The sequence below is a fragment of the Panthera leo genome, chromosome C1, assembly GCF_018350215.1.
Source record: "Panthera leo isolate Ple1 chromosome C1, P.leo_Ple1_pat1.1, whole genome shotgun sequence".
Classification (NCBI taxonomy): Eukaryota; Metazoa; Chordata; class Mammalia; order Carnivora; family Felidae; genus Panthera; species Panthera leo.
Window position 1 is genome coordinate 12,012,018 of NC_056686.1, and position 25,775 is coordinate 12,037,792.

The window sequence follows — 25,775 nt, forward strand, 5'->3', positions numbered from 1 at the left end:
GGGGCTCCCAGCCGGGGACCCGGTCAGCGGTACCACGTAGGAGACAGCCACGGCCGTGCCAGGAAAATATCATGACTTTATTTGTTCCACTGACAGAGGCTCTGGGGGCATTGGTAGCTGTCATGTGTACACGGGAGGTCTGAAGTTGGGGACGACAGCATTTCCCCGGCCGAGGGCAGGGAACGCTGGGCCGGGCAGACCCGGGGCAGGAGCAGGACATCTGCCAGCCTCCGGGCTGCACGAGCGGTGGCGGTGGCGTCTCCGGAGACGGGTCCCAGTCGGTGGCTCAGAGGCAGGGAGATCAGCGTCCGGTGTGCGGACGGGGCCGCGCTACCTCGCGGGCTCGGCGGGCGGTGGCCAAGGCTGCTCGGCCAGCTCCCGCTCCAGCTGCTTGAAACGCTTCTTCGAGACCTTTTTGGGTCGGAGCCGCCGCAGGCAGGCCGGGAGGCACTGGTCCAGCACGCTCTGCGGAGGACAGGGAGAGGGTGGGAGGGGCAGCTGCGGCCGAGCCCACCCTGAAAGCCCACCCCCCCAGCCCCAACCGAGGGTGCGCCCCACCTCCAGCATGAAGGCCCCCACGAAGTTGCAGGCCACCAGGCCCAGCAGCAGCAGCTTGAAGCAGGTGTCAGCGATGTTCCTCAGCCCCAGCGGGCCTTGCAGGAGGCCAGGGACCAGGAGGAGGCCCACCAGGACGGAGCCCAGGAGCGCCAGGGCCATCAGGAAGGGCACTGGAGGGGGAGGGAGTCCGTCAGGCCGGTGGGCCCCTCCCCACTCCACCCACGCCAGCCCCGCCCCGCCCCGCCCCGCCCCGCGGCCGCACCGTTGGTGTAGAGCGGCCGGCGGAAGGGCGCCCCCTTGGACACAGCGGCGGCCAGGATGAGGTACTGGAAGCTGGACAGCGAGAAGACCACCGTGTTCTCGTAGTTGGGCAGGTTGTCTGGCGCGGGCACGGTCTTGTTCAGGGGCACGAACCTGGGGGCGCGAAGCCCAGGGTCAGGGAACGAGCGTGGAGGAGGGGGCTGGGCTGGGATTGGGGGGCGGACTCGCTACTCACCAGGGTTGGGCCACGGTCAGGAAGTAGCCCCCCAGCTGCACGCCGGCCACCAGGGCCACCTGCAGCAGGAGGCTGCTCAGCACGGGCGCACTGAGCAGGGCCCCCGGCGGCCGCGCCCGCCCCAGCGCCAGCGCCGGCCCCGTGCGGCTCATGAGCACTGCCACCGTGGTGGTGATGACCAGGTCGATGGCCAGGAACTGCAGGTCGCCCAGGTTGGTGTTGATCTGCCAGCAGGGGAGGGAGGGCAGAGGGGCAGGTAGCAGCGGGGGCACCAGACCTGCGCCCAACCAGTCGGATGGGAAGGGAATCGTTCCGCCCAAAACCTGATGGGGAGGCAGCGCCTTCCTGCCTCCGGGAAGCGCCTAGTCTGATGGAGAAGACACTGCACCGCCTTCGGGGAGCCCCTCTCCCGGTCTGAGGGAGAAGGCAGGGGGGCCTAAATCTGAGAGGGCAGGTTCCTCCTACCCACGGGGAGCTCCCTCCCAGGCTGAAGGGCGTGCTTCGGCTCTGCCCGTAGAGGACGCAGGTCCTGGTGGACACAGGGACAGAGGCTCGTACGAGATCTGCATTGCCCGGTGGGGTCACCTTTCCATGGGGGTGAGCTGCGTGTGCTCAGAGCAGCGCGGGGAGATACCCCTCCGGGCAGGGTGTGACGGGTACAGCCAAGGTCTCGGCCAGGGCAAGCAGGGAAACAGGTGGATCCGTGGCGCAGCGACCCTGGCTCTCCGTCCCACGCCTGCCTCGGTCCCTGCCTGGGCTCTGCCTCAGTCTCCCTCGGGCATGGCAGCTCCCGGAGGGCAGGCGCGAAACGCCAGCACGCCAGGTCATTCTGTGGACCTACTGTGTGCCGGGCGCTGAGCTCAGCCTTGTGCGACCCAGGGCTCAGGAGTCGTCCAAGCCACACAGCCAGAACGCGGCAGGGCAGGATGGGAGACGGCACCGTCCATTCCAGAACCCGCTGGGCTCCCGGCCACGCTGCCGAGCGTCCTGGCCGTGGGCCTGCTCTGGGCGGCAAGATCACTACTCACCGTGTAGAGGATCAGGACGGAGATGAACTGGGTCAGGCTGTACAGAGCCATGTACTTGAAGACGCTGAACGACGTGTCGAGGGAACACCGGCCTTCCCTGGGTAGCAGGGTATGGGCATTAGGGGGCCCGGGCTGGGCCGACGGGCCCCGATGAGCCCTGGCCCACTGGCCCCTGCCCGCCTCACCTGATGACCATGGGCACACACTCGATGCTGGCCATGCTCGAGGTGAAGGGCGAGACCACAGAGGCCTCGGCCTGGGAGAGTGAGATGCCCACGTCGGCCGCCTTCAGGGCGCCGCAGTCATTGGCGCCGTCCCCACACATGCCCACGCAGTACCTGACGCAGAGGGGTGTGCAGGAATGGCCGGAGCCGGTGAGGAGCCTCCGTGTCTGTGAAGTGACCCCCCTCCCCTCCCATGGGCTTGCTGGCAGAAGGTGGGGTTGGCCGGGTCCCTGCTGCCTGCACGGCACCCGGCACACAGCAGGGGCTCAGCAAACAGGGGCAGTTACTGCTTCCGGCATCACGGACCCAGGAGAGCTGCTTGGGTTTTCCCGGAGGGTGAGGATCATCCTTCATGCCTGAGGTGTTCGTGTACCACCACGACCACCACGGACCAGCTGCCCCCTGCAGGTCCCACATGTACTCACTGAAGCTTCTGGAGCTCACAAACCAGCTCTGTCTTCTGCTCAGGAGCCATGCGGGCGAAGACAGTGCCCTGGACCAGGACCTGAGAGCACAGGGAGACAGGGGAGGCTGGGGCAGCTGTAGGGTGGGGGCGGGAGAGCCACGAGGAGGGAGGAGAACATGGGGTGGCGTAGAGCGACCAGGGGTGAGGCTTGGGGGCAGCCCTACCTTGGGCAGCAGCTTGGGGAAGTGCTTCATAAGGACACCAAAGGTGGACCCGCTGAGGGCCAGGTGGCTGCATCGGGGGTCTGGCTCCAAGGTGCAGCTTGCGGCCTGGCCGAGATCCTGGGGGCCCAGGAAGCTCCGCTCAGCTTCCCCTGCCCACCCCGGAGAGCTGGGGCCCGGGTCAGGTGACGCGGGGGCGGGGTCATCGGTGGGGGGTGCGGCTGGAACCCCGGCTCAGCCTCACCTTAGCCCCGTTCATAGCCGTGGAGGATTCTAGTGGCAGGAGCTCAAGGGAGGCAGGCCGGCCTCGCTCGGGGGGGGTGGCGTGGATGAGGACCAGACGCTCCTGGGGGCCCACCATGCCGCAACCCTGGGCCACGGTGACGGCCGTCTGCAGGTTGTCCCCTAGGAGCGTGGGGACGAGGTCAGGGCCCAGGTGCTATCTGGGGGGCCGTCCTCACCCTGACACTTACAGATGGGAAAACTGAGGCCAGACACAGGGTGTCTATCACGGCTGGCTGGGTGAGCTCGGGCAGGTACATCAACGTCTCTGAACCCCACTTTCCTCTTCTAGAAAACCAGGTATCGAAGGGCTTAGGGGAAACTGGGCACCCGGGTTTCAAGTTCCACATACACTACTCGGTGCTGCCGGACCTCGCTGGCGGGTGTGCGTGCGAGCGTGTGCGTGCGAGGGTGGGGAGGACCAGGACGGGGACGCAGACCTGTGGGGCTCCTCCGTGTTGCCCTGGCTAGAGTCTTTCCTTCCTTGCCCCATGAAATCGTCACCACTTTCGAGGCTGACATAACTTCCCCCATTTCCTACAGGTGGAGCCGGAACTCGGGACTTGGAGCCGGGCTGGAACCCAGGCTGATCAGCACCACCCCGGGACTCTCTGGAGGTCATTCTACCCCCCCGAGTTTCGCCTGCCTCATCCATCGAATGGAGGGACAGTTACCCCCTGGGAGGGACGTTGTGAAGATCCACGAAACGTCTGAAAAAGCCCCGGCCTGAAGCCGGGGTCCGAAGAGAAGGGACGCGGCGCGCCCTTCCCTCTGCCCGTGACGGGGTAGATTCTGCCCTCCTGACCCAGGCCCTGCTGCCCGGGGTACCTGTCACCATGACGGTGCGGATGCGGGTCCTCCGCAGAGCCCGGATGACCGGCGTGGTCTGCGGCTTCAGCAGGTTCCTCATGACGAGCAGCCCCAGGAGGCTCAGGTCCTGCTCCACGGTGTCCCTGGAGGGCGCCAGAGCTGGGTCAGAGGTCAGGCGGTGGCCAAGGCCCCTCTGCCAGCCACCGGGCAAGGACACCTTCCCAGGGCGCTGCCTACGCCTGGGCCTGGTGCGCAGTCCCCAAGGGGCGGGACAGGGGACGGTCCACCTGGTCAGTCGCTGAGCGGCCTCCAGGCTGGGCGCGATGGGCAGCGGCTTGCTGGCGAGGGCCACGACGCGGTAGCCGGCGGCCGTGTAGCTCTGCAGCATCTGGGCGAAGTCCGTGGGCACTGCCAGGGACAGGCAGGTGTCACCGGGCCGGGGGGGGGGGGCGGGGCCAGGGGCAGAGGCCGGGTGCCCACCCCATTCCCGTCAGTGGCCCGCCCCCTGCACCTGTCTCGGGGTCGCAGAGGCCTGCCACCAGCTCAGGGGCGCCCTTGACATAGGCCTCCGGCTGCGCGGCCCCCGGCCACGCCACCACCACGTCCATGCGCTGCAGGGCTGACGAGAACGGGAAGCGGCTGAGGACGCTGACGGGTGCCGGGGGCTCCTCCTGCAGAGTCGGAGGGGCGGCTGAAGGGCCGGCCTGTGGGGCCCACCCCGGCCGCCCCGCGCCCCGCAGGCACACCCGCGACTCACCATGCCCTGCAGCTGGGGCTCCTGAAGCGGGGGTTTCATCACCGCCAGGACCTGGGCCCCGAATGCCGAGTCTGCGGCCGGCCCCTCCTCCAGGACCTGCGAGGCGGGCGGAGAAGGTTGGCATCTGACGGGCTGGGCACCGGCTTGGCCCCGGGGCGGCCAATCCTTGGCCCACGGAGGGAGGCGGCGCGGGATTCAGATCAGATTGGAGGAAGACTTCCTCCATGGGAGACTGGATGGAACGGGAAGTCAAGAGCGCGGGCTTTGGAGTCGGATGGACCCAAGTTCAAACTCTGGCTTTGCCACTTACAAGCTGCAGGGTGACCTGGGACAAGTTATTCCAAATCTCCCTCAGCCCGATCCTTCCTCCCTGTGAGGCAGGTTTGAAGCTTCCTTCCTGGGCTACAGGAGGAGCACGAGACAAGGCCTGTGCAGCGGAGTGCTGGCACACAGTAGGTGCTCGTGTGTGGCCTTGGCCACATTGTTATTAATGACGGCGGCACACTGGACACCACCTGACGTCCTGGAACGGAGACCGGGCAGGGTCCGTGAGAGCCCAGCTGCCCAGAGGCAGGGGCTGCCCTGCTCCTCACCCAGCCAGTAGATTCCACCATCTTGAGGTCCATGGGGTCGCCCACCGGGGTGTCCTGGAGCCGGGTGAGGGCGTGGCAGGTGGCCAGCGCTCGGAGCAGGGGCCCCACGGGCAGGCGGCGGGGCTCCGGGACCAGAGGCAGGAACGCCTGCCCTTTTAGGGGCACCACACCCATCACATCCAAGCCGTCCTCCGTGAGGGTGCCCGTCTGCAGGGGGCAAGGGGCAGGCCAGTGGTGAGTCCTCGGGTTGAGCCGTGTGCGGCTGCGCTGGGCGCCCACGCCCCAGAGTCGCCCTCCCCAGCCCCCACTTCCTCTGTCTGGCACCACTGCCGCCGGGTCCCCGCCCGAGGCCCCTTTGCTGCCCTATCACCCATCTGATGCGGTGCCAGGAAGGGGCCCTGCCACACGCAGCGCTCGGTGTACCTGCTGAATGGATGAGCGAGGCAGGCGCCAGCCTGCACGCCCCAGGCTGTGTTCCCGCGGCCCAGGGACAGCCGGGGAGCTCTGTGAACACGATCAGCTCAAAACCTCTGTGGCCCCCGGTGCCCTCAGAACAATTAAATGTCCAAACTCCTCCACGGGGTTCACCAGCCTCTGACGACAAGGGCGCCCCCCCCATCTCGCCCTGCCCCCTTCCCCCCTGCTCCTCTTGCCTCAGGCACGTGGTCTGCTCAGCTTCTCCGGCCCTGCCCCAGTGGCCCAGCCTCCCAGCGAAGACTTCCTCACTGCCATCTCCCTGAGGGAGTGACCTCAAGTAGCACCCGTCCCATTACCCCGTTCACTTCCTTCCCCAAGCCCATCACATCGTCTGCAGCTTTCTGTGCTTTCTGGTGGGGGGACATCGCCGTGGGGGTCTCTGCTGGGTCTCAGCGCTGAGAGCAATACGGGGGAAAAGCCTGAATGATCTCGGACAGCTCATCCGCCAGGCCGTGAGCTTGACGCGGCTGGGACCTGGGTGGGGGGTGGGGGGGTGGTATCTCTAAGGGTTTCCCCCACCCAGGACAGGATCTGGCACCAAGCAGGCCCTTGGTCAGCGTTGCCGAATGAGACACGGGTGCGGAGGCCTGGCCGTGGCGCCCGGGCCCCCTGCCCTGCGGCCCCCACCTTGTCGAAACACACCAGCTGGAGCTTGCCCCCCAGGTTGATGCGCAGCGGGTGGATACAGAAGATACCCTGACTCCGGAGCCGGCTCTGGGCGTAAAGCGTGCACACGGTCATGGCGGCTGGCAGGGCGGGGGGCACCACGACCGTCACCAGGTCCAGAGCGCGGATCACGATCTCATTCAGAGGCACCTGGCAGGAGGCACCGTGAACGCCAAGGGCCAGGCCGGCCCCGGGTCCCCGCTGCCGGGCCCCACCCGGCCCCCCGAGACTCACCCGGTTGCGGTGAAGGACGAAGATGCTGTAGATAGTGCCGAGGAGAGCTGGAGAGACAGCAAGGGACTCAGCGGGATTTGGGACGGGATTTGGGACGGGATTTGGGACGGGATTTGGGACGTCCCACCAGCAGAGGGGAATGCAGGGGGACGCTCACCCAGGACAGAGAGGGCGGCCACAAACTTCATGCTGTGCTTGTAGAACTTGAAGCTGATGGGCCGGGGATGCAGGATGGAGCTCACCAGGCCCCCTTTGGCTGTGCAGAACCCTGGGGGGAGCCGGGGAGGCCGAGGGTCAGGACGGGTCCTCTCGGCCCCTCCCCTCCACCACCGCGCCTGGGGGCTGTGAGATGTGGTGCTCCCAGGATTAGGAATCATCCAGTTTGGGGTTCCTCGTGATGGCCCGGCGCTCACAGGGCTCAGTAAAACCGGAATGAACGGACAGTTATCTATAAAGTGGGTGGTTTCACTTAAAATTCAGATATGTGGCTTGTGCTGAAACACTCAGATCTGGTGACACCGGGTCCCATTCCCACACGACAAGAACCTGCCGGCGTCGTACGGGGCTGCTCCCTTCCGGAGGGGTGGGCTCCTCCTTGCTGGCCACATCCCTGCCCACATCAGCCAACCCCAACTTGGCAGTGGGACTTGTCTCAGGTCCCATGGTAGGACAGCAGCGGAGATGGCCCCCGCCCTGCCCGGTGTCACGAGCCCAGCATCCCTCCCTGCGTCCCGGACTCCCACCTGTTCGAGTCACCACTGCCAGGACGTGGGGTCCAACAAAGGCCCGGGCCTGCAGGACGAGGGTCCCACAGAAGAGCGTGTGCCGCCGGTGGGTCTCGGGGCAGTAGGGCACCGGTCCTTCCGGCAGGGCCGTCTTCAGCACTGGAACGCTCTCCCCTGGAAGGGACGCGGTACGAAGCTGGTGAGGGGGTTCCATGCCACTCCTTCCCACCGACCAGAGTGAAGCACCGAATTGTTTCCTAAAGCCCTAGGTCTCATTTAACTCTGGGAACCATGTGTGCAGAAACCACTGCCCCCATTTTACACAGAGGGACACTGAGGCTGAGAGAGGGCAAAAGACCTAAAAGAGACAGTCAGGCAACCCTGCAAGGCCGTGTGCCAGCCAGGTACCGGGACCCCTCCCGCGGGGAACACGGGAAAGTGGGTGTGCACTCGTGTCCACATAGTTGGGGGGCAGGGGGTGGGGAGGATGTTCTCATTCTGTTGGAATTATTTTATAACAAGCTGTACTCCTTTTATAACTCAAGCCAATAAACCACAGGGTGGGGCGTGGGGACTAAACCTCTACAAAGCCCCGAGCATGCTGTCCGGCAGAGTGGTAATCTTTTTTTTTTTTTTTTAACGTTCATTTATTTTTGAGAGAGCGCAAGCAGGGGAGGGGCAGAGAGAGAGAGAGAGAGAGAGACAGAATCCGAAGCAGGCTCCAGGCTCTGAGCCGGCAGCACAGAGCCCCACGAGGGACTTGAACCCACCGACATGTGAGATCATGACCTGAGCTGAAGTCAGAGGCTCAACCGACTGAGCCACCCAGGCGTGCCCCGAGGGTCAATCTCTTACTGAGTGCCTGAGCATGTAGGATTAGCAAATGCCGACCCGACCCCGGGGTTGTGACTTGAGCACAAAAGAAAAACCTCAATGTCCCCGATGCGAGCAGAGGGGCCTGCTGGCAGGGGAGGAAGACCCGGAGGGCTGACCTGTCAGAGAGCTCTCGTTGACCATGCACTCCCCAGCCACCAGGGCAGCGTCGCAGGGCACCAGGCCGCCTTCCTGGGGCAGCACCAGGCAGTCTCCAGGCACCAGCTCGCTGGAGTCCACCCACTCCTCCTCTGCGGGCAAGCGGAGGGGGCCTCAGCACGGCCCAGGGCGCCCCCCCCTCCCCCGCCCTGCCCCCTCCCTTCCCCAGCGCTCACCTCCCCCGGGCCGGCACACGCACACCCGTGTGGACAGCTGCACCATGTCCCTCAGAGTCTGGCTTTGCTGCAGGCAGGGGGACACGCGGGGAGTGGGTAGGCGGTGGCCCCCTTGGGGACCCGCCTGCCCCACCCCGGCCCCCTCACACCACTCACCTTCCTGGTCTTGTAGAGCGACAGACAGATGGAGGCGGTGGAGATGAGCAGTATGCAAAGGGCATATGAGTAGTAGCGGTCCGCCAGCCACAGCCCGATGCTGAAGGCCTGGAACCCATAGTAGGGGTTCAGTGCCTGGGGGAGGGGCGGGGAGGCAGCATCAGGGCCCGTGACCCCGGGCCAGCGCAGCCCCGGGCCGGGCCGTTTCCCTGCTCAGCCCCATTCGGACAGCTCTCGAGCCCCCGGCTTCTCTGCTCTAGGGAGGACGCGGGCATTTCCATGCCAGGCCCCCGCTAAGCGCCGCGTCTGAGTACCGTCCGATGGCGATGACAATTCCACGGGGTGGATGCTACCCTCACTCCATTTTGCAGACAAGGAAACTGAGGCACAGTAGGGTCAAGTCACTTGCCCCAAACCACACAGCTCCCGAGTGGCTGCCTGGGGTTTACATCGGGCCAGACTCCTGAAGTCTGTTCCCCTTCAGGGGCGTCTGCCTCTGGCTCAGAGGGCTCAGATCCCTCAGAGGGATCCCTTTGTCCCCTATGCCGTGTCACCCCTCTGAAGCCTGGGTTCTTTGCATATGAACCGAGTGTCCCTACTCCACGGCTGCCAGACGGTTAAAGCGGCTTAAGCACAGAGAGTCACGGCTCTCACCCGCAGGAGAAGCCCAGCCCCTGTGGCTTTGCCTCCGGGCCTCTCTTCCCAGCCTCAGCCTGGATCAGAGCCTCCAAGTCCTGGCCCTGAGCTGATGGGGCTGGGTCTGAGATGACTCTCCCCTGTGGAGAAGGGGACGGCTGCTCTGGTCTGCCACTGGAAAGTGGCCCAGAGAGGCCAAGCCCCCGGCCAGGGTCACATAGCCCATCCAGGCCAGAGCTGGGGCGAGGCCCAGGGACAGCCCTACCTCGTCCACCAGCAGCTGGGGATAGGACTTGACCGGCACGCTGATCACGTTGGGGCCATAGATGGTCTTCCTGCAAGAGAGGTGACGAGGCCAAAAGATGGAGGGGGGGAGCGGCGGCCGGATCCTCCAAGGGCAACAGAGGTCCTCATCTCACAGCCAGGGAAACCGAGACCCAGACAAGGCCACACTCAGGGGAGCAAGACAGGGGTCCCCAGAGTGCAGGGAACCTCTGGTCCAGGGCAGCACCCACCTCACGGCTTGCTCCTGGAGGCTGAGGCCAGAGCAGGAGCGGCGGACGTCGTCACAGGTGCGGCCGTGGTCCAGCAGGCTGCGGGGGGGTGGGGGGGTTACTCAGATGGGTGATGGGACCCGGGTGCCCTGCAGGCCAGGGACTTGGGGCTCCAGGTCCCTTCGGGCCCACTGAGCTCCTAGGAGGAGGCAGGTTCCTCACAAACTCTGGGCTTAACTTTCTCCTTCCATCCCTCTGACTGGCCCCAAACTACCTCGCCGAGGAAGAACAATGAGAGATGATTGATAACATTTAATACCGACAAGAACCACTCTTATTTAGTGACAGGAGTATCATTTACAATGATGACGCCTTCGTCAAGCGACTCAACCTCTCTGTGACTCAGTTTCCTCCCCTGCGGAATGGGGACGGTGACAGCACCCGCCTCACAGGGCTACAGGTGGAATAAAATAGAAGCCACACAAAGCGCGTGGCTAGTCCCTGGCACCTACGTCGTGACGAACACGTCAGCCATTTGTGCTATTGTCCTCCTGTGGCAGGGGCTGGCCCCGTCCCCCCGTCCGCGGGGTGCCCACCTCTGCAGACGCAGCTGGCACTGCAAACACCTGTCTTCGCTGGCGGGTTGTTCCTGGCTGCAGGAGGGTGCTCCACCGCGAGCCGGGGGGCACCAAGGAATTCACGTCCGTGGCCAGGAGCCAGCCGCCAACACGGGTGGGGCGGGGGTGGGGGATGATGGGAAGTACCCCCAGCCTCCTCGCTCCTCGGGTGAGGGCACCCCGGGCTCCTCACTGGCTCGAGAAGATCCCCAAGGGGACCAAGCTCCCTATGATACCTCCTGCTCCCCCCACACCCCCAGTGTTCCCCGGGATCACCTTCCACACAAGCTCCCTGCACTTGAAGATGTGTTGTGAGCTCCCATTTCTCAAGTAGGTGGCAGAGCAGGGACGAGACCCCAAATGGAGGGTCCCAGTCCAGAGCCTCAGCTCTGATTTGGTGTCACCCCCTTGGCCCGAGGCTGAGCCAGACTTTACACGAAGCTTACAGATTTCCCCCTCAAGATAACCCTAGGAGGCATGGATTCTCTTCATGTCCCGGTTACAGGGACTCTGAGGCCTGGAGAGGCTCAGGGGCTCGCTCACGCCGCAGGGGACCAAAGCACAGAGCTGCGGGGAGCCCGCCGGGCCACCTCATGCCACCCCTGGCCCAGCCCAGCATCGGCGTGTGCGTGCCGGCCCTGACCCCTACCTGACTTGGCAGAAGGCCTGTTGGCTCTCGATCCAGACGTAGCGCTGGCCCCGGAAGAGGTAGTATCGCAGCTTCCGCTGCTGCATAGGAGAGAGAAGAGGCTGGAAAGCAGCCCCAAGAGGAGCTGGGGGGTGGGGAGGGCAGGGGTAGAGAGGCCAGAGTCACAGGAAAGAGGGAGGGAGGCCTGGATGTGTTAAGGTGCTCAGCCGGCATCCGGGACATTTGGGACAATGGAACCGGAGGTGCCTGGGGAGCGTGGAGTCCAATCCACCGCCGTATAGAGCGTGAAAGTGAGGCCCAGGGACGGGTAAGGACTTGTGCGGACCCAGCTGTCCACTCACTGCCTCTTCGTTCCTGCAGAACTGGGTGGTGTCCTTCCATGCACCCTCTGGTACTGCCCCAACAGCCGCCTGGCTCCGGCCGTCCTCCGCCTGGACCTGGGCAGGCAGCTCCAGGCTGGGAGGGGTGTGGGGGTTACTGCGGCACTCTGGAACGTTCCAGCACCACCCCATCCCCACGGAGCCATGGTCCCTCCCTGGGGTGCACGGCACCAGGGTCAGAGCCTTTGTGGGAGGAGGCCGGTGGGGAGCAGGGGCTTCTGGGAAGGGTGATGGGCTGCCTCACCTGCTCTCACTGATGGCCTCAGTCTGCACCTGCACAGTATACAGCTGCCACGAATTATCCTGGAACACAGAGGCATGGACTTGGTCCCAGAGGAGACTCCTCCCTTCCCAGGCCCCACCCTGCCCACCCTGTGGCCCCTGCTGGAGAAGGCAGGGATCAAGGACGTAGATGATCCTCCTCTCAGGAGCCACCTAACCTGTCCCTTCTACCCACTGCTCAGATGGGAAAGCTGAGGTCCAGAAAGGACAACCTGTGTCAGGTCCCACAGAGATTCCGGGGCCGGATCGGGCTGAGAACCCGAGCAGGATCCATCGCCTTCCTCCCCCTGCATCGGGCCCTCTCCAGCGCCAGACCCACCCCACCCTCTCCTCTGCCCCTGCCGGCCGGGACTCACCTCTTTGTCTCTTATTTCGATGACGAGTGTTTCGGCGCGGGCCAGGTTGCAGGGCCGGAGCCGCAGCCGCACCCGCCACGCCGGCTTCCAGCGGAACAGCAGCAAAGGGACCCCTGCCATCATCCAGACCACGATGTGATAGCCTATGACCCTCCATGGACTGCCACAGTAACCGCTGAGCCTCTGCGGAGACGCCGACAGAGAAGGCCGAGGTGGGGGCGGGGCGGGCTAGAGGAGGAGCCGGGGGGCCTGGGGGGCCCACCCGCCCACACCCGCCCACACCCGCCCACACCCGCCCACGTACCACGGATGAAACTGAGGAGCTGAGGGGATCTACAGATGTCTCTATCGTCAGGGTCCCATAACCGGCGGGCGTGCTGCCCACGAGAGGGCTGCTGTCTGTGGGCACAAAGGAGAGAGGTCATGGCCGGGGGGGGGGCTCCTCCTGCTCCTGTTTCTTTAAACATAACAAGCATTGTCATTTTGTGGCCCCTACAGAAGCCGCGGCTGTTTCCGTGCAGCCGCTGTGGTCAAAAAGGAGCCGGCGTGGCTGTTCTCCCTGACGGTCACGGTTCTGTTTGCCGTAACTGACCTGCAACATTTTGGGAAAAGACAGTCCCCGCTGTCCCTGCCAACTCTTGGGTACAGAGTCCTTTGCTAAAACTGGCATGTTTCCAGAGGTCAGGAGAAACGTTCCATGGGTGGGGGTCTCGCATATAGTTACCAGAAGGAGGCTCTCGAGAACTCGCCTGCTGAGACCAAGGACCCGTCCGGAGGGGCAGATGGGAGCGGGCTGGACACGTACTGGAAAAGACCTGTGTGGTGCTTTGGGTCCTTGCCCTGAAAAGCTTAAGGTGTCAGTACCAGCACCAAAGGCAGTTAAACCTTGATGCTGAGGAGCACAAGAAGGGGGCCATAAGCTTATTCAAGACAACTGTAGTCACAGCTGTGCGAGACGAAGGTTCTGGCATGAGTGAAGTGGCGCTTTCCGTGAGTGGGGATCCTGGGGTCAGGACCGCGACGGAGCACAACCCCCTCAGGACCTGGCTGCCCCCAGGTTTCCTGGCAGCGTCTGATTCTGCAGACGCTAGCTTGTTGCTGATGCTGTGTTCAGAGTGAGGTCTGCTGGGGCGCCTGGGCGGCTCGGTCGGTTAAGCCTCCGACTTCGGCTCAGCTTATGACGTCACGGTTCGTGGGTTCGAGCCCCGCGTCGGGCTCGGTGCTGACAGCTCAGAGCCTGGGGCCTGTTTCAGATTCTGTGTCTCCCTCTCTCTCTGCCCCTCTCCCGCTTACTCTCAAAAATAAACATTAAAAAAATAATAATAATAAAGTGAGGTCTGCTGCTCACAAAGCTGTGTCTGTGATTAAGCTCCCCTCATTCCCCTAGTGTTTCTCTCCCAACTGTGAACCCATAATCACCCGGCCTGACCAATAAAAGACTGAAGTAAAAAGCATCGCTGTTTTATAAACTGGTCTGACGGATCTAATAGCAGTGATCTGGCTGTTCTACTGGTTCTCACTCACCACGTCGAGCTCCTTTGTGCGTCTGGCTCTCTCTGGCTGGGTGTCGGCTCACAATGGGGTGGGGGACAGGCCCTGGGGGGAGGCGCCCTGAGCTCACACCGTCCTCACACATCTAGCTGGTAGCTTCCTGGGAGCTATGTGCCCCTCTTTTCCGTCTGGTCCCCACCCTGAGGGCAGGGATCAGGGCTGCTCCTCCTTGGTCAACTCCCGTGCCCGGCAGAGTCCTGGCAGCGAGGAGATGCTGAGAAGCCAAGACGTCAGGCCCGCCTCTGATGGCAGCCAGGAAAGGGGCCTCCACTGCAAAGGGGAACTGGGGAGGGGTGAGGGGAGGGAGGAGCCCAGCCAGTGGGGGAGTGGGGTAGGCAGAGAGGAGGGTTCAGCTGCAAAGAGAAGATGCTGTGTCCCAGCTGAGCAGTTACCAGGGTTCCTCACTTAACCTCTGCAAAGGGAGGGCTATCACCCCCACTTTACAGATGGGAGAACTGAGGCTCAGAGAACAGCACTAGGTGGCTCTATTGCAGAAATTCTGTTTACTTCTGTATCCCCAGCTGTAGAGCTGTGGTCCTGGCAGGGCGGGCAGGCAGTGAAGGTTCCAGGGCTGCAGACGGGGTGGGCTCACGGCTCCCGCTGTCAGGCAGCCTTTGTGGGGTTCAGACATGCAGGTGCCTGGGCCCCTCCCCAGACCTGCCAGAGCAATGGCAGGAGCCTCTGGAAAAGCTCGCTTAGAGGGATGGGAGGGCCGGGCAGGTGGGGGCGGGCTGCAGGTTTCCCAAGCTCCCGTCCTTTCCCCTCCCCAGAGGAGCCCTGCACAGCCCTGGCCTAGAAGTTTCCACCAACGAGCCCAGAGTGTCCCAGGCCGCTGCCACTGTCATAAACATCCCCAGCCCCTCAGCTGCTCTCTCCCCAAACACTTGGGCTTCTGAAGCTTTCCAAACAGCCAACGCTTCCAAAGGCCCATTGTACACACATACCCTCTGCTCCTGGCCCTTTTTACACGGTTGACACGATAACCCTGCCATGGGAGCTCAATTATTAGCCCCTTTCTATAGAAGAAAAGGAGGCTCAGAGAGGTTAAGTCACTTGGCCAAATCACACAGCAAGTACACGGTAGCGTCGGGATGCAAGTCCAGGCAGGCTGACTCCAGGGTTTTCTCCCTCTGCTGGACCACCGGAGGACACCCTGAGGATTGGGGCCACGGGTCCCCATCAGGCCACGCAGATCTCCTACCCCAGCCCCCATATCGCCACGTAACGACGGGGATAATAATTACTATGGTAATGACTATAAAAAGCAGCCAACAGTCAATAAGCACTTCCTGGGAGACAAGACCCACTGGGAGCATCCCTATGAATTCGCTCCTTTACCCTCCAGCAACGCGAGGAGGCCAACTCATTTTTCTCATTTTACAAATGAGGGAACTGAGGCTCGGAGGGACAGAGAGCCCCAGGTAAATGATGGAGCCAGGAAGCTGGAGCCAGATCCTGTGTTTTGGGGGCCCATGTGGGCACTTTCAGAGACCAGGGCTCATGGCCTGCACCTCCCTAGGCCTCTCTGAACCTGATGAGTCAACAACCAATTAAGCCCCACAAGCCCCACCTCCAGCCAGTCCCTCCCCTGCCCTGTCCACTTGGCTGACTCAGAACACAAATGGAGTGTCAGCTCAGGGACAGGGACACACACACACACACACACACACACACACACACACACACACAGCCTGGGTGTCTGGCCGGCAACAGAGTCTCAAAGCCGGAAGGGCAGGAGGCCAGGTCAGCCTTCTTCCCTGGGGTTCACACAGGTCCCAGACCGGGTCTCCTGAGATGGTCCCTTTCACTCTCTGGTCCCAGCCCAGTCCAGCTTGTGAGTGAGGCTTAGCAGAGCATCACTTCCTTCCCTTCCCGACAGCAGCCTGCAGACGACACACAGCGGAGGGCCCTCTGCTATCTGGTGTGGCCTGGGGGTGGTGATCACTAGGGTTCCGGGCCTGGAGTGGGGGGGGTGCAGAGAAGCAGGCATTTGGGGCAAGTGACACAGCCTGGCAAGCTGGGTTCGCGGGTCCTTGGCCACCCAAAAAGCCACAGTCTTCTCTCGCCCCACTTCAAAAGGGGACAGTCCCAGTTGCTACCAGAACCCCAGCCATCTCTTCTGCCAGACAACTGCTCCCCGAGTGGGGCAGGGTGGGGAGTTTCTCCTTTAAGGTTGATCTCGGCTGGTCCGAGGTGTAAGGGAAACAGAGAGCATCTTGGAGTGATAAGAGGTTGACACAGGCCGGGCATCGTTCCGTGGGCTTTATACACATTAACTCACTCAATTCCTCACCACAACTCTATGAAGAGGGGACTCCTTTTATCCCTATTTTACAGATTAGGAAACTGAGGCCGGGAGGGGTGAAGTAAGTTGCCCAGACGCCACAGAGCCGGTGAGTGGTGGGATCCGATCTAGGCGGTCTCGCGCAGGGGTCCGTGTTTTTGTTTTTTTTTTTTTTTTTTAATTTTTAAGCTTATTCATTTATTTTGAGAGAGACAGAGACAGTGTGAGTAGGGGAAGGGCAGAGAGAGGGAGAAAATCCCAAGCAGGCTCCGCACTGTCACCACAGAGCCTGATGCGGGGCTCAAACGCATGGAACCGATGCATTTGAACTGATCGTGACCCGAGCCAAAACCAAAGAGTCGGACGCTCACCGGCCTGAGCCACCCAGGCGCCCCTAGGGTCCACGCCCTTAACCACTGCCCTACCGTCCTCACAGCTGTCTTCGTCCGAGCCCCTGGCTCCCTTACAGGCAAGCTGTGTTTTGTGAGGCACGTACCTTAACCTCATCACCCCGTCTGAAACCCACAGCGTCCCCTGCTCCCCGGTCCACACTCAACAGCCTCTCCGGGCTAACCGCTCGGCTGGGGATGGGGAAGAAGCCTGCGGCACGCCGGGCCACCCAGAGCGGGTCGCTTCCCTGATCTGCTTTCATCCTGCCGTTTACCCCACTTAACAGGTGCGAAGGCTGAGTCCTGGGGAGGCAGTTTGCCCACCGACTTGTCGCAGCTGGAAAGGATCTGTCTCGCTCCCCCGTCCTCTCTGTCCGCCTCAGCCACACCCACTGGCAGCCATCACAGCATCAGGCCTGCACGGGCGTCCCCCTCCGGCTCCCAGTGCCTGGCACGAGGCTGGGACTCTGGAACCGTTTACTGAATGAACGAACGGCCGAGGCACGCCTGCACGTCTCGCTGACATGACAGCACCGGCCCCTGCCTCTGGGCCAGTCAGCTGCCAGGTGCAGAAGTACGGGCCTCGTCTTGAAGGGCCCTGCCAGAGATCACCCTGTGGCACCCTCGTTTGCTCGCTCCCCCCAGGCCCCAAACACCGTTCCCTCTGGGAAGTTCTTCCTGGTGCCATCACACACCCCTCCTTTCAGGACGGGATGCTCTCCCAGTCAACCTCGGGAGGAAGGAAGGAAAGAAAGAGGGGCTTGAAGGAGGAAGTCAGATCTATGGAGAAGTCTAGCCTAGAAAACTCTGGTCTTCCAGCAAGATCAAGCCTAGGGCACTCTTTCCCTCCAGCAGGACACTTGTCAAGACACTGGCAAGTGCCTGTTGATCTCCTGTCACATCTCAGCTCCCCAGGAATGGCACAGGAGGATCAGGGCAGTATCTGATCTCTTTCAGTATCGCCAGCTCAGGCTGGCCCAGAGCGGTCTGTGCGGTGCGGGATGAGAATACTTTTCAGGATGATTCGGTTGCTCTTCTGAATAACAGTGACTGAGGGGCAATTATCATCTCATTTTACAGTAGGGAAAACTGCGGAACAAAGCTTCAAGATACCTCGCCCAGAGACCTACAGCTCGAAAGGGCAGAAGCTGGAAATGAGTGGGTCTGCAGGAACACATTCCTCTTAGCTCATCCTCGCAGCCACACCGTGAAAGCAATGGATTTGGATCCCATTTAAAATGAGGCACAGAGAGGTTGATTAATATGTCCAGTCACACAGATATGGGTGGTCAAGACTAGACTTGAAGCCAGCCTGACTCTGCAGCCCTGGGGCAATGCCACCAGCACTCCAGAGTGAAGGGGCTGCAAAGCCATCTGAGAACCTCTCGTTTCCTGCGGAAGCCCCAGCTTCCTGCTGGTGACCTGGCAGTGGCCCAGGGCAGCAGCACTGCCTCCTCCTGCACTGTGCTTCCCCCGTGGCCAGAAGCTCCTCTCCTCTGCCAGGCTAGGGGGGACAGGAACAGCCTGCTAGTAGTAATCCGATCTTCGGGTCTGGTGTTCGGAGGGTATCTTTCCTCAGCTTTCCCCCTTCCTCACCCCCGGTGCACTCCCAGCTTCCGGTGGGGTGGCAGCGGTGGTTGGGGAGAGAGGTGGGAGGTGGGGAGAGAGGTGGGAGGTGGGGAGAGAGGCGGGAGGTGGGGAGAGAGGCGGGAGGTGGGGAGAGAGGTGGGAGGTGGGGAGAGAGGTGGGAGGTGGGGAGAGAGGTGGGAGGTGGGGAGGGAGAGCCCAGAACTGAGCCTTCTGCGGCTGTACAGGATGCTCGACCTTTGGTGGGCCCTCTGCGGAGGCCTGAGTGACTGACATGGAGATGAGACCTTCCCCCTCCCGGAGAAGAGCGGCCCCTTCTCAGAAGGTGGGATTTAATTCATACTCAGAAAAGGGTGGGCTTGGGACACGTGGTCTGGGAAGGGTGGTAACAGGCAGGGTGTGGTCCTCGGACCCGGGGTGTTGACAGGCTTCCTCTGGAGGCCTGAGGCAGGAGTGGCATTTTGTGTCCAGGGCACTCTGACCCAGGGACTCGGGAGCCTGGGCGTCTCCAACCCCATTCATTCATTCATTCTTCATTCATCCAAGAGGAGTAAGCACCCAGAGGCCCCGGATGCGGCGGCGTCCACGCATCTTCCCCATTCATGCGGCCTATTCCCCCGCCCTGGACATCCGTCACTGCGGGAGGGAGTCCAGTGGGAGTGGGGCATCTCCCCGCGCCCCTTCCCCGCGGGCCGCCAATCACCCTCGTGCACAGCCCCCAGGGCTGCTGGAAAGCAGGGAGGCGACGGTTCCGCGCGGCGCCATCCCCGGGCTCCTGGCCTCTCTGGGAAGGGTCCCCGCGCCGACTCCCCCAGGAGGGGGCCGGGATGGGCGCGGGCATGCCTCCGGAGGTCGTTCCCCTGGCCTGCGAGCCTGCGGTGGGGGTGTCGCGCCACGGCAGGCGCGACGACAGGAGGCCCAGGAGGCCCGGGGACCGCGCCCTGTTCGGGGAGGCCCCAGCCGCGGACTCACCTGCGCTCATGCCGGCTCCTCGCGCTCATCGCCGGCCCCGGCGCTGCGGCCCGTGGCCCGGGCCCGGGCGTCGCGATGCCCCGCGGCGGGGGCGCGAGGCAGGAGGCGGGAGGCGGCGGGGGGTGGGGTGCGGGGCAGAAGTCCGGTGGCGCGAGGTGGTCCGAGGCACCTGCACGGGAGCCGGCTGCCGGCGCGGCTGGGACGGTGCCGCAGTCGGGGTGTGAGCGCAGCCAAGCCCCGCCCGGCCCACTGCGGCCCCACGTCCGCCCCGCGCGCGGGCTGCCGGGACTTGTAGTCCGAGCCGCCTCCACCGCCCGCGTAGAGGCGGATCCACCGCCCCAGATACACAGACCCGGAGGAGGGCGCCGGGGTGGGGGGGGTGGGGGCGGTCCGACAGGGACTGTCAGGAACTCCGACGGCCAGTCCTCAGACACGTGAACACACGGACACACACTCAGAGACGGTAACCTTCAGACACACAAACACCAGTGCACAACACCCCTCCCACGCCACCCAGATTCACACACAGAGGTGTGACATTTAGAGAGAGGACAGCAGCCCTCAGGCGCACCCACACAGATGCACACACAGAGGCAGGGGTCTGTTTCAGGGAAACAGGACAGCTCTGGCCCAACAACACACAGGTACACAACAACCACAGATACACGCATACAGAGTCACGCACGGAGGTGACACGTAGAGACAACACACACATACGCAACGGTGATGTGATGCTCAGAAACACAGCTATGACAACCCCCTACCAACGCACGGCAGGCACAGAGTGGGCCCCAGATACTGGTCAAGGGCTATGCAGCCTGGGTCAAGCTGGCCTCCATCTTTTCCAGGCTGGGTGACCTTGGGCAAGTCACCTGACTCTCTGGGCCTCCCTTTTTAACCTACGGGATGGCAATGACATTAGCGATGCCTGCTTTCACAGCGTTGTGAGGCTCACATGAGGAAAGACATCAAACACTTGGGACAGTAGCTGGCACGGCTCACTAAATGTCAAAGAAGGAAGACACACCCGCCCAGAGACTCACACGGTCAGATATGCCCCTCAGAGATAGGGCGTGGGCACGGGGAGACTGCAGTGATGCACGAGAGGCCTCTAAAATGCCGGAGAAATAGCGGAGGTATAACCCAGGCCTCAGAAGCCTCACCTCATGACTGCGGATACACCTGCACAAGTGGGACGCACGGAGGCCTCATACCTGTATGCAGCTTGTGACACTGCCAACATGGCGCCCCCTGACCCTGGGGTCGGTGGCTTCTGGACCAAGGACCTCCAAAGGCAGAGGGTGAGTCAGAGACCCCCAGGGTCTGGAGTAAATCAGGGAACGACCATATCAGGGCCAAGGATGGGACCTGTCATCTATCCAATGTGTCATCTATCCAATTGTCATCTATCCAATACGATCTATGGCGTGCCAAGCGGTTCTAGAAGCTGGGAACACGATGGTGAATAAAGCAGACACGGGGAACAGCCAAAGGCAGGCAGAGGAAAACTCCAACAATTGCCTGTCATGGAAAGGGCTGGAAGAAGCCAGAGCTCCGATGGGGGGTTATGGTGTAGGATGGCACCTTCTGGAGAAGGGAAAGAAGGGAAGGCCTTGACAGTGTCTGAAACAGCAAGAGCTCGATACGTCCATTTGCTAAAGGGACAGATGTTGGCAGGACCCTCTCATGGGTGGGACGAGAACGTGCAGGAGTATGGAATCAGCTATGCTCCAGGGTTTAGTTCTGAGCGGATGGGGGACAGTGGAGCCACTTACCGAGCTGGGAGGCTGCTGGCCTAGCAGCTTGACCGCGTGGGGGACGCGGCTGGCTCCACTCAGTTCAGATAAGTCCTGTGTCATCTGCCGATGACATTTCCAGTGCGGGCAGGCTAACTTCTCACAGTCCCCATTTCTTCCCCCAGGGCTTAGCTCAATATGCCCGACGGACGTCCTCCCCGGGGAGCCCAGACCCCCACAGCAGGCACAGTGGCTGGGTGTGGAGAACCGGCCTGCCAGCATGGCCTTGCCAAGAGGCAGTGTGGTCCTGGGGCTGGGGCTGGGCTGTGACACCTCTCCTGGGTTGGGATGTGCATCAGGCACTTTCTAGCTGTACGAGCTTACAAAAGGCACTTTCCCTCTCTGAGCCTCTTTCGTGGCTCAGAGGGTGAAGAGAGATAGCAGGTGCTTGGTAGAAGCCAGTTGCTTTCTTTAGCTCCTGGCGCTGGGCTAGAAGCTTCATAAGAGCAGGGGGCTCAGATACCCGCACTGCAAGGTTGGTTCCCTCGCCCACTCCCCGCCCCCCTTCCTACTGCTTGGCTTTGAAGAGGCTCCACCCTCTACGCCCATCTAGGGAGGAGGCACACCTGCCGCTCTCCCCATCGCCTTCATGGGGCAGGAAGCCAGAGGAAGCTTCTTCCCAAACCACAGAGGATGTGGAAGTCTCTGCCATCTGCTGGGGTTACCTCTGGGGAAGTGGCTCTCCCTGTGTGGTCCTCTGAGTGGTTTGTGGGTTGGGCTCCAGGCACCTGTGGGTCAGGACCCATCAAGGAACTTTCCTTGCAGGGCTGCTGCTCCCTTGGGGACTGGCGAGAAAGACGTAACATATGTGTGGTCCACGTGGCCGAAGGATTGAGAAGTCACTAGTTTGGGCCAGTTGATTCTAGAGCGTTGCCTTACTTCTCAATTTCTCCAGCTTTGCTAGATTTTTGCCACGAAAGCGGATTTTCTCACCTAGTGACAGAACCCATGACAAGATGATGGCCGTCCAGACACATGAAGTGGGGTTTCAGCCATTTGTCTTATAGTCTCCTGGGCAAAAAGGAGAAGGGCCAGAGAGAATTTGGGTGTTGGGGTCTGTTGGTGGCACTCTGTCCCTGCACCGAGTGGTCAGTGGGACATGAGAAATGAGCATTGTTGGTTCCGCCCAGAAAAACCATCCTCTGAGTGGGAGGGAGGTCCCTCAGTCTGGTTAGGCGTGTCAGAAACGTCCCGGGTCGTCAAGTCCAAGGGGCCAGGAATAGAAGGCCTGTGTGGTCCCCGTGGCACCAAGTGGGCCTTGCATGTCGTGGGTAGTTGAGACCAATCAGTTGAATTGTGTTTCTGGAGCATTTGCTCTACTGCAGGCTAGATGCTTTCTCATTTATCTTTTTTTTTTTTTTAACGTTTATTTATTTTTGAGACAGAGAGACACAGAGCATGAACGGGGGAGGGTCAGAGAGAGGGAGACACAGAATCCGAAACAGGCTCCAGGCTCTGAGCAGTCAGCACAGAGCCCGACGCGGGGCTCGAACTCACGGACCGCGAGATCGTGACCTGAGCTGAAGTCGGATACTCAACCGACTGAGCCACCCAGGTGCCCCATCTTTTTGAAAACTAATGTTAAGTATTTATTTAAAAAATTTTCAGCTTTTTTGAGGTATAAAGGATTCCCTTCATTGAGTTAACACATCTATCACCTCACATACTTATTTTTTGAGTAAGAACTTAACATTTATTCTCATTGAGACTTGAACCACAATTCTAGTAGGCGAATGCTGTTAATGCCTGTTTTTTTTTTTTTTTTTTTTTTTTTTTCAACGTTTATTTTATTTTTGGGACAGAGAGAGACAGCATGAACGGGGGAGGGACAGAGAGAGAGGGAGACACAGAATCGGAAACAGGCTCCAGGCTCCGAGCCATCAGCCCAGAGCCCGACGCGGGGCTCGAACTCACGGACCGTGAGATCGTGACCTGGCTGAAGTCGGACGCTTAACCGACTGCGCCACCCAGGCGCCGCAATGCCTGTTTTATAGATAGGAAAAGAGAGGCACAGAAGTGAAAGTTGCCCAACGACCAGGTAAGAAGACGTGGCTGGGTTCAGTCTTAGAGAAACTGGACGAATTCCACAGTATTACTTTTGCAGATGAAGGCACATCGTCCGGACACAATCGGGGCACAGAAGTAGCACAAAGGACAGGTTCCCGTCTCTCCGCTCAGATCTGCAGTTTTTATTAGAACGAGCCTTTGTGACTGTTAAAAATAGAACGGTTGCCTGCGTGCCATCCAGGGAAAGATGAAATAAACAGTCAATACAACTATCGGTTGGTACCGTGTTCCCATCTGGCCCCGGCGGAGACGGGGTGCCCTGAAGCCACAAATCTGACGTGCCCTGAGGCAGATTTGCAGTGACAACTCCCAGGACACTGCCTCGTACCAGCAGCTGGGGGGGCAGAGCTCGTCTTTCTGAGCCATCATGTTATTCGTGGGAAAAACTTATGTTTCTCTGCAGACCTGGATATTAGAAGCAAAGTCAAATTATCCATGAATCCAAGGAATGTGACCTCCCCGAGGCTGAATCGGTGTCAACGGTATGGAAGGTATGGGGGCTGCCCCGGGGGGTTTTCAGTTCTCACTTCCGGGTTTAGGCTTCAACACCAGAGGTTGGGTTACCTGTGTGGTCTCACTGGGGTGGTCGAGCATCTGAGATGCTATACTTTAGGGCGAGGACCCTGTTCGGAATTTCTAATAATACAATGTTTGTGGGTTTTTTTTTTTTTTTTGGTGTGTGTGTGTGTGTGTGTGTGTGTTTGTGTTTTAATTTGGCGACCTTGGCAGGGATGGCAGGGAACGTATCTTGCTCATCTTTACCCCCCCAGCCCCTCGCCTCTCGTAATGAGTAATGCTGGAGACAAGACTAGTGCTTTTGAACTGTCCCTTTTCAAAGCCACCAATGCTCATTAAAGGTTCATCCTGGGTGAGTCAGACATTTTTCTTGGCTGCCTGCCTCACGATGCAAGAGGCCTTTGTTTCCTGGATGATCTCACTGCTGTGAGTTAAAAAGCAGCCTTGGAGTGTTCCTGAATGTAAGGAGGGCTTGCCCAAATGGGCAGCAGTAGAGAATCACTGTGCACCTGCCCCACCAAACACTTAACCAGGGGTTCCAAAGGCTAAGGTGGACGATAAATCACACACACACACACACACACACACACACACACACACACTGAGGCAGATCATTATTAGCACCAAAGAGGCCCTTATATATTCTGGGGTGAGAATAGAAAGCTGCTATATTATTGATGATCGCTAAAACCTGGAAGCAACCAAGTATCCACCGAGGGATGGATGGATCCAGCAAACTGTGGCATCTACACACAATGGAGTATTATTCAGCCTTAGAAAGAAAAGTAATTCTCGGGGCGCCTGGCTGGCTCAGTCCGTGGATCTTGGGGTTGTGGGTTTGAGCCCCATGATGGGTGAAGAAATTACTTAAAAAATAAAATCTTAAAAAAATAAAATCTTTTATGAAGAATGTTTATTTTTGACAGAGAGCATGAGCGCACGTGTGGGGGAGGGGCAGAGAGGGCCAGAGAGAATCCCAAGCAGGCTCTGTGCTGACAGCACGGACGTGGAGCCTGAACCCACGAACCGGGAGATCATGACCTGAGCTGAAGTTGGACACTCAATGACTGAGCCACCTGGGCGACCCATATTGTACTGTATGTGTGTGTGTGTGTGTGTGTGTGTGTGTGTGTGAGTATATATACACTTTTTAAAATTTCTTTTAATCTTTATTTTTGAGAGAGACCGAGTGCGAGTGGGGGAGGAAGAGAAAGACACACAAATCTGAAGCAGGTTCCAGGCTCTGAGCTGTCAGCACAGAGCCCGACATGGGGCTTGAACTCAGGAACCGTGAGATCGTGACCTGAGCTGAAGTCCGACGCTTAACTGACTGAGCCACCCAGGGGCCCCTGCACTCTATTTTTGAAGGGAAAGCTTTCTGTACGCCCATTTGTCATGGCAGAAAGGTCTGGAAGGAAGTGCCTCAGCTGTCAGTGGGGGAGGCGGTGTGGGACTCGGGGTGTTTGCGGGGCTTTCCGTTTCCGACCTGCCGCACTTTTTGCACCATCTGTCTTTTCAGTGAGTGTTGCTGCCTTCGTGGTAGAGTGTTACAGCCAAGGTGGCAGTGTTGGGAATTCTGGCAGTGTTGGGAATTCGTGCTTGCCTGGAGAGGTCTCCTGAGGTCAGCCGTGGAACTCAAGGTCACAGCTGATCCCGGTCATTGCTCTGTGCTGGAGGCGTCTAACTGACTTAGCAAGACGTGGCTCGAAGTAATTCTAATACTGAAAGCTTCAGGACCCGGGAGGCTGTAGGACAAGAGCTCCCATCAGTGAACGCACACATTCCGTCCTGCAGGGAGCTGGGGGGAGGTGGGCAGGGTCACAACCCCCCCACCCCCACTTGGGCAGACCGAGAGGCCAGGAGGAGGAGGAAGCTGCCTGAGGGCGTCCCACGGGGGCAGGGCAAAGGGAACAAGTCCCAGGCCCAGGAGGCCTGTCCACCGGGACCCCGCCCTACCCCCAGGGGCTCAGTTCCAGGGTCTGGCCCTCTTCAAGGATAAGGGCCCTTCCTTCTGGCACCCGTGCATCCCTCTTCAGCAAGTAAAAGGAACAGGCGTGCTTTTTTGTTAATAAAGTAGAATAGCATTTATTTCTTTCTTAGAATCTTTATTATACATGCTGTATTCATGGAAAATCAAGACCTCAAATTGGATATAAAGTATGTCTAGCTGGGCCGGTTAAGTCGCGGTTAGCGCGGGAACAGTTACACTGACGCTTTCTTCCCCTTATAGGTGGCCATCATTTTCTTGATTTCAGCAATGGCTTTGCCTGGATTCAGCCCCTTGAGAGAAGAAAAGAGAATCAGTACCAAAGGGTACGTGAGACTGAATGAAGAACCCAGGGCCTGGGGCGAACCCCC

General features: G+C 60.6%; 2 protein-coding genes and 1 non-coding gene across 8 annotated transcripts in view; 1 reads left to right on the top strand and 2 right to left on the bottom strand.

Annotated features, from left to right (window-relative positions):
• Positions 1 to 56: 56 nt before the first annotated feature.
• On the bottom strand, positions 57 to 19,241 carry ATP13A2 (ATPase cation transporting 13A2). 6 transcript variants are annotated; one of them, XM_042951754.1, is made up of 30 exons: positions 19,039 to 19,241; positions 12,560 to 12,654; positions 12,256 to 12,438; positions 11,862 to 11,920; positions 11,579 to 11,693; positions 11,238 to 11,317; positions 9,993 to 10,070; positions 9,743 to 9,812; positions 8,842 to 8,949; positions 8,686 to 8,752; positions 8,470 to 8,601; positions 7,496 to 7,651; positions 6,910 to 7,020; positions 6,753 to 6,799; positions 6,480 to 6,668; positions 5,799 to 5,879; positions 5,376 to 5,582; positions 4,783 to 4,878; positions 4,537 to 4,696; positions 4,313 to 4,433; positions 4,044 to 4,168; positions 3,178 to 3,338; positions 2,937 to 3,053; positions 2,732 to 2,811; positions 2,268 to 2,420; positions 2,083 to 2,179; positions 1,055 to 1,278; positions 821 to 972; positions 559 to 728; positions 57 to 465 (listed from the first exon to the last, which is right to left on the bottom strand). In XM_042951754.1, the coding sequence occupies exons 1-30, from the start codon at positions 19,046 to 19,048 to the stop codon at positions 331 to 333; spliced, it is 3,579 nt and encodes a 1,192-aa protein (XP_042807688.1). In that variant the 5' UTR covers positions 19,049 to 19,241; the 3' UTR covers positions 57 to 330. The 6 variants fall into 6 exon arrangements, with proteins under 6 accessions (XP_042807688.1, XP_042807687.1, XP_042807690.1 ...); XM_042951753.1 differs by having other exon boundaries at positions 8,842 to 8,976; XM_042951756.1 differs by lacking the exon at positions 2,937 to 3,053 and having other exon boundaries at positions 8,842 to 8,976.
• Positions 12,740 to 12,873, top strand: LOC122229047. Its single transcript, XR_006206909.1, has one exon. It is a non-coding gene; the product is annotated as a small nucleolar RNA SNORA16B/SNORA16A family (small nucleolar RNA).
• A 6,234-nt stretch (positions 19,242 to 25,475) lies between the features above and the next one.
• The window catches only part of SDHB (succinate dehydrogenase complex iron sulfur subunit B), a 30,868-nt gene continuing 30,568 nt past the window's right edge, over positions 25,476 to 25,775 (bottom strand). Inside the window, exon 8 of the mRNA XM_042951432.1 lies at positions 25,476 to 25,697. Coding sequence (XP_042807366.1) covers positions 25,620 to 25,697 — 78 coding nt within the window. The 3' untranslated portion in view covers positions 25,476 to 25,619. The remainder of the gene's footprint in view (positions 25,698 to 25,775) is intronic.

Bases quoted from the DNA above. Each gene is read 5' to 3' on its own strand.
- ATP13A2 (XM_042951753.1), bottom strand. The intron at 2,421-2,731 runs GTGAGTACATGT...CCTCTGCGTCAG, and splicing joins TGTGAGCTCCAGAAGCTTCA to GTACTGCGTGGGCATGTGTG. The intron at 1,279-2,082 runs GTGAGTAGTGAT...CCCTGCTGGCAG, and splicing joins CCGTCCTGATCCTCTACACG to ATCAACACCAACCTGGGCGA.